The sequence below is a fragment of the Camelus ferus genome, chromosome 5 (assembly GCF_009834535.1).
Source record: "Camelus ferus isolate YT-003-E chromosome 5, BCGSAC_Cfer_1.0, whole genome shotgun sequence".
Lineage (NCBI taxonomy): Eukaryota > Metazoa > Chordata > Mammalia > Artiodactyla > Camelidae > Camelus > Camelus ferus.
Genome location: NC_045700.1, coordinates 88825321 through 88839854, shown reverse-complemented (window position 1 = coordinate 88839854; position 14534 = coordinate 88825321). Strand labels below are relative to the sequence as shown.

Genomic DNA, 14534 nt, shown 5'->3' with positions numbered 1-14534 from the left:
TGTCATTTTAAATAAACAAACAAAAAGACTGCACATTTCATCAGGAATTTCAGATAAACCTTTTTAGCTGAGTTTCTTTTCTGACTTGAAAAACAAAGGAAATCATTGATCCTTTTCTTCTTTGATAAAATTCTCTCTAGTTAGATATATTTTTCTAGTGGATTGGAGGGGATATGGGGTCCACATCCTTGAAAGGAGCTGCTCCTGCCATGCTGTAAGTCCTGTTTCTATTGCTGTCTCCTGTGACCACAGCAGATGCACTCAGTAACTCACGACTCCCAGTCCCCAGTACCATTGGACATGACATCATAATGGGACCGCCTGGTGGATCAATGAGGTCACTTCTTTTATACTTGGGATCATGAAAAGGGGTGATAAAAACAGATTGTTCATAACCTTCCTGGAAGTGCACATTTCAGTGTACCCCAAGAGACCCAGCTCCTTCAATCCCATCTGTCTGGGCTTTATTTTCCAGTGATACCCAGCTGCCTTCTTTGCAGGCTGGTCCAGTGTGGGTTTAAATGGTACCAGTTTGACCGCAGACCTTTGTCTCTGTCCCTCAGGCTACCATGGCCTCTACTGCGAGGAGGAATACAACGAGTGCCTCTCTGCCCCGTGCCTGAACGCTGCCACCTGCAGGGACCTCGTCAATGGCTACGAGTGCGTGTGCCTGGCGGAGTACAAAGGTGAGCATCCCCGGGCCGTCTGGTGCCAGATTGGCTCTGAATGACATCATGGATTTCTCAGCCTCTGATTGGAGCATGAAACTGTTTAGAATAAGAATCAAATGCTGGCAGTGGGATGATTTATGGGGCCGAGGAGAATAGTTTGCAAGTCTCAGGTTTCCTCTCTATGAACTGAAAAAAAAATCTCTCTCCTGCCTTTCCTTCTTCTCGTATCCTCACTCTCTTCTCCGTCGAATGTGTAAAAAGCTGGCGATAGAAGGTGATTTTAAGCGGACTGTCAGACACAGTGGGAGGACACAGCCATGGGGGAGGAAGGTGTCTGCTCTGTGGCGCTTACTGGGTGAGGAGAGGATGCTGTGCTTTTTGGTGGAGGAGGCAGGTGGAGTCTCACATGTTGGCCAGAGAGTTAATTGTCATTAAATGAGTCATTAAATGGGAGGGAAATGTGAGTTCATTTGAGTGGACACGTGTCAAAGTCACTCTGGGGAAAGAGCCGACATGGAAGGAGTATTTACAATGTTCAGACCCTGTTCTAAGTCCTTATGTGCATGAACTAATGCAAAAGGCCTCACGGTAACCCAAGGGGCAGCGTGTTAGCCTTCGGGAGCCCGGCCAGCGTGGTCTGGAAAGCCCTTCCGTCTGCCTCCCCAGCAGGCTCATTGGTGTGACTTCACTGGAGCCCCGACCCCCTCAGATGGCACTAGGCCAGAGAGCCTGTTCCTAGGCCAAGACTTCAGGGCTGGGTTTAGATTTTTGTAATACTTCTGAGGACTCTATTTATAGCCATTTCACTTACCCTCTTGATCTCACCACCACTTACTTGATACCATCCATCTGCTGGTGACCTCATGTTGTAGCTGACCTTGCTTCTCTTTGGATGGACCCACGTTTATTTAGAGACCTTTCTGGTGAGCCTCGAGGTTCTGCAGGGCACACAGAGAAACTTAATCTAGGCCCTGGATGGAAGGGCTGAGGCTGGGCCAGGTCTTCGCTTTTGTTCAGCAGATCTGTTGCTTCTCATGGAATAGGATGTCCATTTAGATAGAGCTGAACTCCACCAGCTCCCACAAGGATGGATGTGCTGGCTTCACCACATGGATTTCAGTTCTAGGCTGATCAGGGCATTGAGAAATAGGCAGTCTGCTAAGTCGGGAAAGAAGAATAAAGGAGCAATGACTTAGGAGACCTAAGTAGTCATCCTGATAGTGCCACTAGCTTATAGAAGACTCTGGATGAACCTCTTCAATTGACCTGTCTTTATTTTGTCTGTTTAAAGAAAGGGCAGTCATGCTTATGAAGAGATTTTGAGATTCTTCAATGACAATTAATAGTGGTAGATATGCTTCAAAAATTTAAATTCTATTTAAATTTAAATAATGGAATCACTCTGCTGTACATCAGAAATTAATGCAATGTTATAAACAGATTATACTGCAATTAAAGAATTAATTCCAAGATTCTTTAGTTTATGATGGCTCTTATGAAGTCAATTTCTCCTTTATAAATGACAAAATTATTAATAAGGTATGCTCTGAATATGCCTCTTACGTTCCTGTCTTTGGTCATCCTTGGTCAAGTGATCATGACCAAGAAATAGAAAATGAAATTGTATATGATGACCCACTAGTGACTCCACAAATTCATGGACTGTGATCCCAGCCTTTTCACCTTCTTCCTCCATTTTTCTCAGTGGGTATTCCCAAATTTTGCCACTTCTCTCAAGCCCCATATTAAATCACTCAGTCGTAGACTGTAACTGGCTTTACTTCCATCTTCATGGAATGAAAGAGAGGTTATCATTTGCAAACATTTTCAAATTTATCGAATTTTCCACATCCCACAGCAGTGGTTCTCAAACTTGAGTATGCGTCAGAGTCTGCAGGTAGGCTTGTTAAAACGGTCAAGGAGGGAGAAAAATCTAGGAAGTAAAAACAAAATTGCAACAAAACCCAACAACTCTTAAGCACTCAAGAGGGAAAGTGAAAAAATAATATATACTACTCAAAATTAAGTTTCGATCTGGAAAAGCAAAAGGTGAAATTATGTTGTGATAGAGGTAAAAATATGAGGAAATGGAAACTGAGTGAAAAGACACAAAATGTGGAGAAAAGATCCAAGAGATACGTTTCATCCAAATGATGGACGGCGGGGAAGAGAAAGGAACACGTGGAAATAAAATCAGGATCAACTAGCTACTAGAAGGAGAAGTCTATGAGATGAAGATTGAAGTTTTCAAGTAGAATGGGCTTACAGAAGGCCAGGGGACTGAAGAAGGAGAGGAGACACAGTCTGAGATTTCCTGGTAGAATTTCCAAATTCTAGCAAGAATGTAGAGAATATTTTTTACAAGATTCTTTTTTTAAAATTAGATTTATTTATTTATCTTTTTTTTTTTAATGGAGATACTGGGGATTGAACCTAGGACCTTGTACATGCTGAACACACACTCAACCACTGGGCTATACCCTCCCCCTTAACGAGATTCTTCATAGAGAGTTCAGGTTATACACAAAAGAAAGAATCCAATCAGCACTGAATTGCTCTTCTCTGTAATGAAGCTGAACAACAGTGAAGAGTGCTTTAGACTTTTCAGTGAACAGCTCTGGTAGTTAAAGCTTCATTTGTACTGAAGAGCTAAAGAAAGGCACTTTGTGCATTTAAGGATACAGGAAACATAACACCATGTGCCCTCTCTAGGAAAGTTATTTTATAAAGTATTTTCGTCAAATTGGAACTAAATCAGAACAAAAATAGCCAGATAGGGGAAGGTAGAGAAGAGGATGGAGAGGGTTGAGCAGGTGTCTTTAAATGCAGGGATAAACCTAAATAGATGATATTAATGTGGTTGTGAATGCTAATTTAATGGTGAAGAAAACTATCTTGAAAAAGTAGGCATATTTACTGTTTTAATGATCATTGCTGCACAGTGAATTATTGTAAGGTAGGGACTTGAAGCAACGTCTTTTTATTGTCTAACAGCTTCCTAGGTCCAGGCATAGATAATGGATTCCCTGGTCAAGGTCTGGAATCCAAGGCTGGAATCAAGGTGTTGGCTGGACTGAGCTCTCACCTGAGGCTCAAATAGGGAAGAATCAGCTTCCAAGTCTCCCCAAGTTGTTGACGGAATTCGTATCCTTGTGGCTGTAGAATTCTTGACAGTCTAATTCTTGAAACCCAGCAATGATGAGAGAGCACCTCTTACTTCAGGAGAGACTTGAACCCTTTAAAGGTCTCACCTGGTTAGGTCAGGCCCACCTACAGTTAACTCAAAGTCAACTGATTAGAGACTTTAACTGCATCTTCAAAATCTCTTAAACTTTGCTAAAGGCTGTTGGTTAGAAGCTCACACTCAGTGGGAGGGAATTATACAAGGGAGTGACTCATTGCGAGTCACCCTAAGGTATGCCATTATATTTGTTCTTAAGGAAAAATTTAAATGATCAAACTTAAATTTCATGTTATTTTAACCAAACCCATGAGTTGGAGGGTATGGGAAGGATTGGAAGGCATACAAGTGTATTAAAGATCTCATCCCAGTGGGCAGGTAAAGTGATTGTTTCATTTTGATATATACCTATAGAGAGCTTTACGTTAGGGTTTAAATAAGACTGCTGAAAATGGGAGTGTAAACTCTAGCAAAGTAGCAATAAGTGATAGAACTTCTAAACTAAGAGTGATGGGCAGACGTTGAGAGGTAGGGTAGAAGGGATTAACCCTCCCATCCAGAGGAAGAGTGAGGGAGGGGAGGAGAGCCGTCACAAGATTTGGAATTTCTGGTGACAAACGTTAGAAGGAAAATACTCCAATTTTTAATTATGAAAATAATGTAGCAACAACAATAAAAATTTAGAGATAAGAAAATTTGATAGCTCACAGCTGTACAACAGACTGTAAGAGCAATCATAATCTGTATTATTTCCATTTTCTTTTAATATCCATGTTTGTATAGTTACAATTGATTATACCTGCCAGTCTGTATCATTCTTCTCATACTTAACATTATTTATGTTTGGTTTAGATATTGTTAGAAACTTTTAGTTCAATTTTAAATGGCTATGTAATGTTCCCATGGGGTAACATTTACGCATTCCTTTGTTGTATCTGATGTGAGGCCACTATAAATAATTCTGGAATGAACACCTTTATTCATATAATTTTCATAGTTTCTGGATTTTGGGGGGTGGGTAGAGTCTCAGAAAGAAGATCATTGGGTTATGAGTTTCATCACATTGTACCTAATTTTTCATTTTTAAAGTCTGCCGAAATTTATAATTGAAAAGATGAAAACTTTTTCTTTGTTGGCTAGAATTATTTCCTCTGTGTAACCAGTGAACAAGAATTTCTGGGTATTTTGTGTACGTGGTTCTTCTCAAGTACTGTGATAGACAGAAAAATGGATAAGTCGGGATTTCTTCTTTTATCAGGCTCTTACTTAACCAGAAGAGCAGACTGAGACTGGCCCACACAAGGAATCATGAGGTTGGGATGTCAATTGTAATTTCTGAAGTGACTTGGAGAGGTTGAGCTCTGCAAGGTTGAAATCCTGGGAAAGTTTTCACAGAGGAAAGCAGTTTGAGTAAAATAAGGTGATGTCTTAGAGTAAATAATGAAGTTCAAAGAACACTTTGGGTTAATTTTCTTTACCTGACTTAATTTTCCTGGAGGTAAAATAATGGCCTTTCAGTCTTCAAAACATTAATTACGACCAAATTGTGATGACAACAAAGATTTACAATTGGCACAAGACTCTTTGAATTTTTGCTAATTTTAATTCTAAAATTGACTTCTCTAAAGAGCCCCGTTGGAATAAAGATCTTTTCAGAAACATAGCCCCTCTATCCCTTAATATGAAAAGTATGAATTTTTATTAGTTTTGACTGAATTACAGTTTATTTTTGCCTGAGACTAAACAGCAGTTTCGTCATAGTGCGTGTCCCATCCTTTGCCAACGGGTGATGCGTGTGTCATTCCCCAGACTTGGTTTGAAGTGCGGACCTGGTTTTTCCTGACAAAATAGGGTGTTTCTGAGGCAGATTTGGAATGGCTTCTCAGTCTGCTGGCAATCCTACCTGTGTGTCAGCCAAAGTACACAGCCTGTCGCCCCTCCTGAAAGGACAGGATTCTGGTGATACACCATCATTTCTTCCACGCGGTGAGATATGGCTCTGCTCTAAAGGACCTCAGACAGCTGTGGGGGATCAGACAGGAGAACAGATAAGTTATGATTTAACACCATAAACTCTGCCATGATGGGAATCCCAATGTGTTCTCAACGCACGGCGGCAGAATGGAGTTCTCTTAGGAAGGTCAGTTTCAACTTTCAGAGAAAGAACATCAAATGGTTTGGCAGAAAGAACATCCCAGGGGCAGAGCAGGTTGGGGGAGAGGGCAAAAGAAGAAAGGACACAGGATGCCCAACACTCAGAATTGGGATGCAGACAGGTGGAGCCCAGGGGGCCCGAGGAGGAGAGTCGGCATGGGCGCTCCCTCGGCACCTCAGTGATGTTCACGGCTGTCTCTTCTCTACATTTCAGACTTCTAGCTCAGAGCTGTTCAGTTCTAATCAGCAAGCTGAGCAACATGACAAATATATTTTTTTACAAAGGGATTAGCAAGGCTTAGCGTATAGACACATGAGTAAGCAAAGTGCTCACTGGGGACTTTCGAGCCCACCTTGCTTCATAGTCACCGTGTTGCTGGGAAGATTAGCTTTGGACCGCTCTTGCTGCCAGAAACCTCTCAAGTGAATCTCAAGTGGCTGAATGTCCTATCTTTTGAAAAAGAGAAATAACAAAGGATAAAATTATTGCTCTGAAAACATCCAAAAGATTGAAATGGCTTATTATCTTGGGTGTTTTCATCAAATCTGTCTTACTGAAGGCTTTTTAGGTTAAGATGCTTACATACTTAGCCTAGAATGTGCTTTTCAGCCTTATTGGAAGAATATGGTAATTTGTGTGCTAGTGTATTAGTTATGCTAATATTGTAAAGTTAGGTTGGTAAATGTATTATTAGAAACCCAGGAAAGATCTTCCTTGATTACTTTTACTTTAGGTCCAATAGATTTTTTTTTTTCCCCAGACATCTCTGAACCTTGGTTGTGGCTGTGTTTCCCATTACAAATTGAAAGTCTTTTTTGTCACCTGGTTCCCATCAATCAGCCTCCTGGGAACTTGTAAATATGCAAATCCTTTTGATTTTTTTATTTTAACACCTTTATTATAGTATGATTCCTGTATGATAAGCTACACATATTTCAAGTGTACAATTTGATGAATTTTGATAGGTGTATACACCCATGAAACCACTACCACAATCAAGATAGCTAGCATTTCCATCACTCCCTAAAGGCGCAAATTTCAAATTACCAATTTATCCTTTCCCACCCCGCTTTACCACCTGATAAACATGTTTGTTCTCTATGTCTTTGAGTCTGTTTCTGTTTTTTATGAGTTCATTTGTGTCCTTTTTCTTTTAGATTCCACATATAAGCAATATCATATGGCATTTTTCTTTCTCTTTCTAGCTTACTTCGCTTAGAGTGACATTCTCCAGGTCCATCAGTGTTGCTGCAAATGGCATTATTTTATCCTTTTTTAAGGCTGAATAGTATTCCATTGTGTGTATGTATGTGTGTGTATATATACCACATGTCTTTATCCAGTTATCTGTCGATGGACATTTGGGTTGTTTCCACATCTTGGCTATTGTAAATAGTGCTGCTGTGAACATTGGGGTACAAGTGAATCCTTGTTTTTTTGATAAACGCTTTGAAGCTGAAGAGGCTCTTTTACATTGTATTCTTTCAGATCAGCCTGTGCTACATGGGAATCAGTGGGAAAATGGAAACAGAGACTTCTGGGTGAAGAGGCTATGCACACTCCAGTGAAGAACAATGACCAGTTTATGCAAATAATTACTTTAATCTTCGAATGAGTTTAAGCTTGAATATTACCCTGAGTCCTGGGTGTGTTAAGGCTGTTGAGTCCTGGAGGCTCCATCAAGTCATGGAGACAGAGAGAGCCAGGACATGGCTTGGGGCAGGGAGAGCCTCCCACCAGGCATGAGGCAGGGGCGTTGCAGGGGGTGGTCAACTGGGGAGACGTAAAGCGAAGATCTGAAGGCCACTTAAGAAAAGTATCTGGCAGAATACTGTTTGTAGGTTGGCTATGAAGGGCAAAGAATAAAAAGAAATGAAAACCCATCCGCTGTAAAATGCTTTAGCAGGCTCAGCTAAATCACTGGTGTGACTACAGATGGCTAGTTCTGTTTCTATCTTCTCTTGCATTTTTCCCCTCCTTTTGAGCATTGAAAATTGAAAAAGAAAGGAGAGAACAAAAAAATCCCAGCAAGAATCATTTCAGTGACAAAAGGGTGAGTCACCGTGTGTGGCAGTCCTTTGGACAATTGAGTGAAGTCAGGAGGTGGAAATTAAGTAAATACCATCCTGTTCTTATTTACTTTATGCTTATTTTTTCTGGAGGCTGTCGGAAAGGGAGAGCTTATCATTAAATATGTTCTTACACAGAACGTAATTTATCTTTTTCTCCAAAGGGTGGGAGATGAGAGAGAGAGATTAGTTTATTCATCCTTCTCAACACTCCACTGAAACACCACCAGAAATCCAAATCCTTTCGAATAGCATTGGATTTTTAAAGGTTTTGTTTGAATAAAATTATAAAATAATATGTAATTATTGTGAAAAAAATTCCAACAATATAGAAATACATAATGTGACATTCAAAGTAATTCATTCTCCTTTAGGTCCCACTTCAGACATTTGCAAACACACATGCACATGTAGACTATTTTTTACACCAATGGGAACTATTTTTGCTATAAAATATTCTTTAATACCTCTTTTTCATTGAATGGGCACGGAGCTCCATGGAATGTTGTCTGAGCTCTGTCTCAGGGAAATACTCAGCAAGCAGACTCACATTCAAGTGGCCAGCATCCTCAGATCCCAGCTCCCTCCCTGCCAAACTGGTGACCTTGCGTCTGGGTATTTGTCTCATGGTGTTGGTGCGAGGATCAGTGAGACATAAGGCACTGCACAAGGGCATGGAGCATAGTAGGTGATGTGCACAACACGTTACTTTAGCATGTGGTGAACTGATGTGGTCTTTGAGAATGGAGTCTAGGGACAAACGGTTCCTTCTCTCCCCTGCAGTTTTCCAAGGTACAACTGGGGCTTGTTTAAATATCTGACTGCAAATCTTCACCTTCAGGATGCTGCTTATCAATTATATTGATATTTTATCTAGGCTATCTGGCTATTTTCTGTTTCTTTTGGAGACTTAGAAAGCATTTGTCCCTAGAGAAGATGTGGTGTTTATATACAATGGAATACTGCTAAGCCATAAAAAGGAATGAAATAATGCCGTTCGCAGCAACATGGATGGACCTAGAGATTATCATACTAAGTGAAGGAAGTCAGACAGAGAAAGTCAAACACCATATGGTATCACTTATATGTGGAATCAAAAATATGACAGGATGAGCTTATTTATGAAACAGAAGTAGACCCACAGACATAGAAAACAAGCTTATGGTTACCAAAGGGAAAAGTGAGTAGGGGAGGGACAAATTAGGAGTTTGGAATTAGCAGGTACAAACTATTTAACTATATATAAAATAGATCAACCAAAAGGTCCTACTGTGTAGCACAGGGTGCTATAGTCAATATCCTGTAATAAACCATAATGGAAATATGAAAAGAATATATACATATATAACTGAATCACTTTGCTGTATGCCAGAAACTAACACAGCATTATAAATCAACTATACTTCAGTTGAAAAAAAAGAAAGCATTTATCACTGATACATTTTATTTTTCAGAATTTTAACTTTCTGTTCCCCAGGCTTTGGGGTGTGTAATCAGAGAAGTACACAAAAGACTTTATGGTGGGACCTGTGAGCAGGTGCTGAATTTGTTATTTTCTCATAAGATGTGTTTTTGCAACAATCTAAACTCAAGGGTGGGCATGTGGACACGCACACTCGTGCACACGCATGCATACACACACCCCCTCTGGGAATCAGCCTCCACACTGTTAAAGGCTGTTCAAACATCATCCTTTCAAGGGCCCTGGGAGCTGGAGATTTCCTAACGAGTCACCCCTTTTGTGTCTGTTTCTTGGCAGGAATCCACTGTGAAGCCTACAAGGACCCCTGTGCTAACATCAGCTGTCTGAATGGAGGCACGTGTGACAGTGACGGCCTCAATGGCACGTGTGTCTGCACGCCAGGATTTACAGGCAAGTGATCTGGGCACTGTTTTCAAATTTACTGCAAGACCCCTGAGATTGTGGCTGTTAAAAAGCCCAGACACCTCTATGCATACGTTATTGCAAAATCTGAATCCCATTGCAAAATGTAAAAGTAGGCATTGCTTGGATGATCTGTTTTAAAACAGCCTACTGTGCTGTCATTAAGTGAGGCTCTTCTGAAATCAGCATTTGGTACAGACACTTGCCAAGACTACCACTGCTGTACGTTTCCAGAGCTGTAGCTTTGAAACATGAGAGATGAGCCCTGACACGAACACCTGAAACATTTCAGTGCTGACGGAAGCAGGAAGGAGAGAGGAAGGATCAAATACGTCTTCCACAGAAATTGCATTTATTTTTATTGGAAGATACAGCAGTGACTGGATTTTAATAATGGAGAGGTGGTGGTGGTGGTGGTGGGAAGTAAGAGACAGATGCTCTCAGTTCAGGGCTGAATTATTAGTGAAGACAAGGACAGGACAGGTGTGGGGAGGGAGAAGGGATGGGGGCAGAAAACTGCCTGATGGCAACGCAGGCAGGGAGGACAGGGTTGGTTCAAGAGGAGCCTTGGTGGCCCCGGGGCTCTGAGTGGGAAGAGTCACTTCTAGACTAGGGGATCCTTCTTAGCAAGGGCTCCTTCAAAGTCGCCACCCACAAGGGTTTCAGGGAGTTTTTGAATCCCCCAAAATAGATGTGAAGTGTTGTATGTACATGTACCTGCTGAGGGAAGGCTCTCAGATTATCATCAGATTCTCAAAAGGAATTATGAACCACTGGGGCAGAGAAGGTTTCATTCTTTTCTTTTCCAGTCAAACCCAGGAGTCCGGAGCTGCAGAGTGTAAGTCAGGTCTCTGTTTTCAGCACTTTTTCAACCCACAAAAGCGTCAGGGTCAATCTGGTTACAGGTTGGGAAGCTTGACATGTAAGGTGCCCGATAGAAGAGGGCGGCACTGAAGTTGCAGGGAAACGTTGTCATTGGCTGGAGGGCACCTTGCGTGCTCAGCCCTCCCCCGCTAAGCCCCTGTGGCCACCTCCCCAGCCCTGGAGCGTTCCCCAGAGCCTGGTCCTCAGTGCACCCCTAGGGAGCCTCATTTGTGCTTCTGGGGAAGATGCCAGCACTCAAGACGTAGGAGAAGCAACTTCTGATCTTCCTTCGATTTATCTGTGTCACATCCTGCATCTTCCTTTTGGGTTTTCCTGGGACAGAGAAGTGAGCTCACTCCAGAAAATGATTTTCAGACGGTTTTGTTTATTCTGCCTGGCTTATAAACACGCACAGCCATTTATACTCATCAATGGATGCAAAAATAATACTGAGGAAGTATCCTGTTTTTTTATTTTTTTCTCAGACATTTATATCCCACAGACAATAAAAAGCATGGAAGAAAAATGAGAAAATATAGAGTTATAGGAAAAAACCCACCCTTTAAAACTGCACTACTAGGAGAAAGCATTGTTAAAATTTGGATACATTTATCCAGGGATTTTCCTGAAGATCTGTGTGTGTATAATATGTAGTGTGTAGTGTAAATCCATGTACTTGAACATAAGAAGAACCATGCTGCTCATACTATATTGAAATCTACTTTTCACTTAAAAATATATGTATATCATAAAGCATTAAGTAATGTGCTTTTGTTTTATTGTTTTTACTGGTTACCCTGTCATCCATTATATGATATGTCATGATTTTTTTAAAAAATCCATCTTCAGTTCAACTTTTGGAGAGTTGGGAACTTTCTCCTATTATAAACAACATCGCAGCGAATGTTCTCACTTGTGCTTCTTTGTGAATATGTATGATTATTTCTTTGAGCTTATTTCCATATTGTGCTCCAGGAAGAAACCTAGGGCCGGTATTCACTCCTACCCAGGGTAGCCTGGAGCTTTTATTCCCTTCTCTTCACACAAATACTGAGAATTGTCCCTCTGGTGGCTCCACATTGCTATTTAAGTATTGTTTTAATTTCTAAGTCTTTGACTCCCAGTGAGATTAAATACTTTAAAAATATGTTTATAGTCATTTGTATTTCTTCTCAAACAACTCCCTATTCCTAGCCTCTGTTTGATTTTCTACCAGACCATTCACATTAATCTTTATTCTTGATTTGAAATAGTCCTTTATATTAAGTATATTGTACTTGATCTGCTTTAGGTTGTAAAATTTTTCTAATCTCATTTGCCTTTTAAATATATATAAAGTATTTTGGTTTTTTCCTGTGTATTCTATTTTAGTTTTATTAAATTACATCTTAATATTTTCTTTTGATTTTTTGTTTCATGCCAGAAAGACTCTACATATCAAGAATTTATAAATATACTCCTATATTATTCTAATTACATACCTACTCAGCATTCCTCTCGGATGTCCCTCGAAGACCCCTCATAGATTTTCTTCTCCTTTCTTCCTTTAAGTATTTGCTGGCTCGTTAAACGGTGTTACTACCACCTACATTGTTCTGGACGGAAACTGAGAGATCACTTTGCGGCCCTCCCCTTCTCCCCCCTTACCTGCGTCCAGCTGCCCAGGAGGCCTAGAAACCTCTAGACCCTTTCACTTCTTCCTGGAGCCCACACCTCCGCCTGCCCTAGAGCAGGGTCTCCCCACCCCCATTCCCCTTCACCCCTAAACATTCCCCACTCCGAAGAGACCTTTACAATGAAGATCTAATCTTATCCCTCCCTGCTTAAAATCACCTACTGGCATTTCATTGTCTTTAAGAAAAAGGTCAAAGCTCTTAACTTGGGAGCTCTTAACTCAAGACCTGGGAGGTCGGGCCCCATCCAGCGTTTCCAGCTTGTCCTGGGCGCCCCCTGGCCTGCTGGATTCCTGAACACCCACGTCAGACTCTGCTCAGTCACGTTCTTCCTCTCTCTCCCCTGCCTCCCAGTCCCCTCCGCCTTCCTCTCCTCCCACAGATGCACTCCAGCTGGGAAGTCCACCCCTAGGTGTTTCCTCATGGGGCTCACCCTGATCACAGGGAGCAGTCGGGCTCTACCGGCTTCAAACATCAGTCTAACTTGTCTTTGAAAACAACAAATGCCTATTTCTATTCAGCCCTGGTAATTTTTCAAGCTGTAGAGGACCACAGAATATTTCCTAAAGTTGTTTGGAGAGTTGTACTATTAATGTGTTTTACAGAACACTGGTCCCATGAGGTACTCCATGGAAAAAATGTTTGGGACATGGTACATGCCATGTGGAGATTCAGAAAGGATGCCCACACACTAAAGGCTCTTAGTAAAGAGTCTTATGTGCCTTTGTTTATTTTCCAAATAAATATATGTATATATATATATATGTATATTTATATATATATGGAGGTAATTAAGTTTATTTATTTAATTTTTTTTTAATGGAGATAGTGGGGATTGACGTGCTTTACCACTTGAGCTATACCCTCCCCCTATCTTCCAAATATATTTGATCATAGAACTTTTCTTTTTTCCCTTAAAAAAGAGCCTATTTTGAGAAGTAGCATTCTATGAGAAGGGCTGAAAAAATATTAGCTACCATCATCATGTAAGGAATGATGGTGCCTCTACTCTTTGGGTTGCTACCTTGGGACTAAATATCCTTTCATCATACCTGAGGTTTGGCAAAACTTACTCTTGGCCACCTAAGTGCTCAAAAGCTCCCTAACTGACTGACTGGAGTGAATAGGCAACTCACTGTTACCTAATTAGACAGCCAGTCCAGTGTCACATTTACCTTATGAGACTGGCCTTTTCAGTTGAGTCAAGACACTTCACTCTCAGGCCAGCAGGTTACTCTGGGAGGTGTATGTGCTGAATTCAGGCTCCTCCTTGAAAATACACTCTCTCCAGCCATCCGAACCCAGACAGGCTCCTCACTCTCTTACTCGTCATGATTTCCACACATCTCTCTCCTTAAGAACTGGCCTAAGTCCTCTCCATTTTTCAGTTTTTAACTTATTTTGTGCCCACTCAAAAGAGTGGGAGGCTCTGTAATTCTGTTGCCTAGAATTATTTGGCTCAGGACCAGTAGACGGAAAGAAAGGACACCATAATGCAACCTCAATTCTCTGGGACCTGCTTTATTTCTGCCTGAAACCGCAGACTGGACCTGAGATCACTGCACTCCAACAGGGGAGCCAAAAGTTCTTCCAGGCGCATTGCCAGTCCAAATGCAATACCGGTGACCTGCTGCTTTCTCACCATAGCAGAAAGTCTACGTGCATTATTAAAAGTTGCATAATGTTATCATATTTCCCTCTGTTTTCTAACTCAACTAATTTTCAATAGTGGTCTTACAGTTCGCAATACAGTGTTCTACAGTTTCAAGCTCATTTTCATGGACAAATGCCATCAGTGTTTTATTCTCCTTGAGCTTTTAATTTGCATTTCTTTGATGACAATCTTTCATGTGATTATTGACCGTTCGTATGTCTTACTTTACAAAGTGTCTTTTCAAATCTTTTGTCCATTTTTTCAAAAGCAGAATTTTGTTCATATTGTTGAGTTGTTAGAGTTATTTACATATTCTAGATACAAACCCTTTGTCAGGTGAACCTTTTGCTCACTCATCCCTTCTTCACGGTATTTTTGTGGG

General features: G+C 41.0%; 1 protein-coding gene across 3 annotated transcripts in view; it reads left to right on the top strand.

Annotated features, from left to right (window-relative positions):
* Positions 1-14534, top strand: part of DNER (delta/notch like EGF repeat containing) — a 264234-nt gene that overhangs the window by 227392 nt on the left and 22308 nt on the right. For all 3 annotated transcript variants that reach the window (XM_032480418.1, XM_032480419.1, XM_032480417.1), the window contains 2 exons: positions 564-686; positions 9836-9949. In XM_032480418.1, coding sequence (XP_032336309.1) covers positions 564-686; positions 9836-9949 — 237 coding nt within the window. The remainder of the gene's footprint in view (positions 1-563; positions 687-9835; positions 9950-14534) is intronic.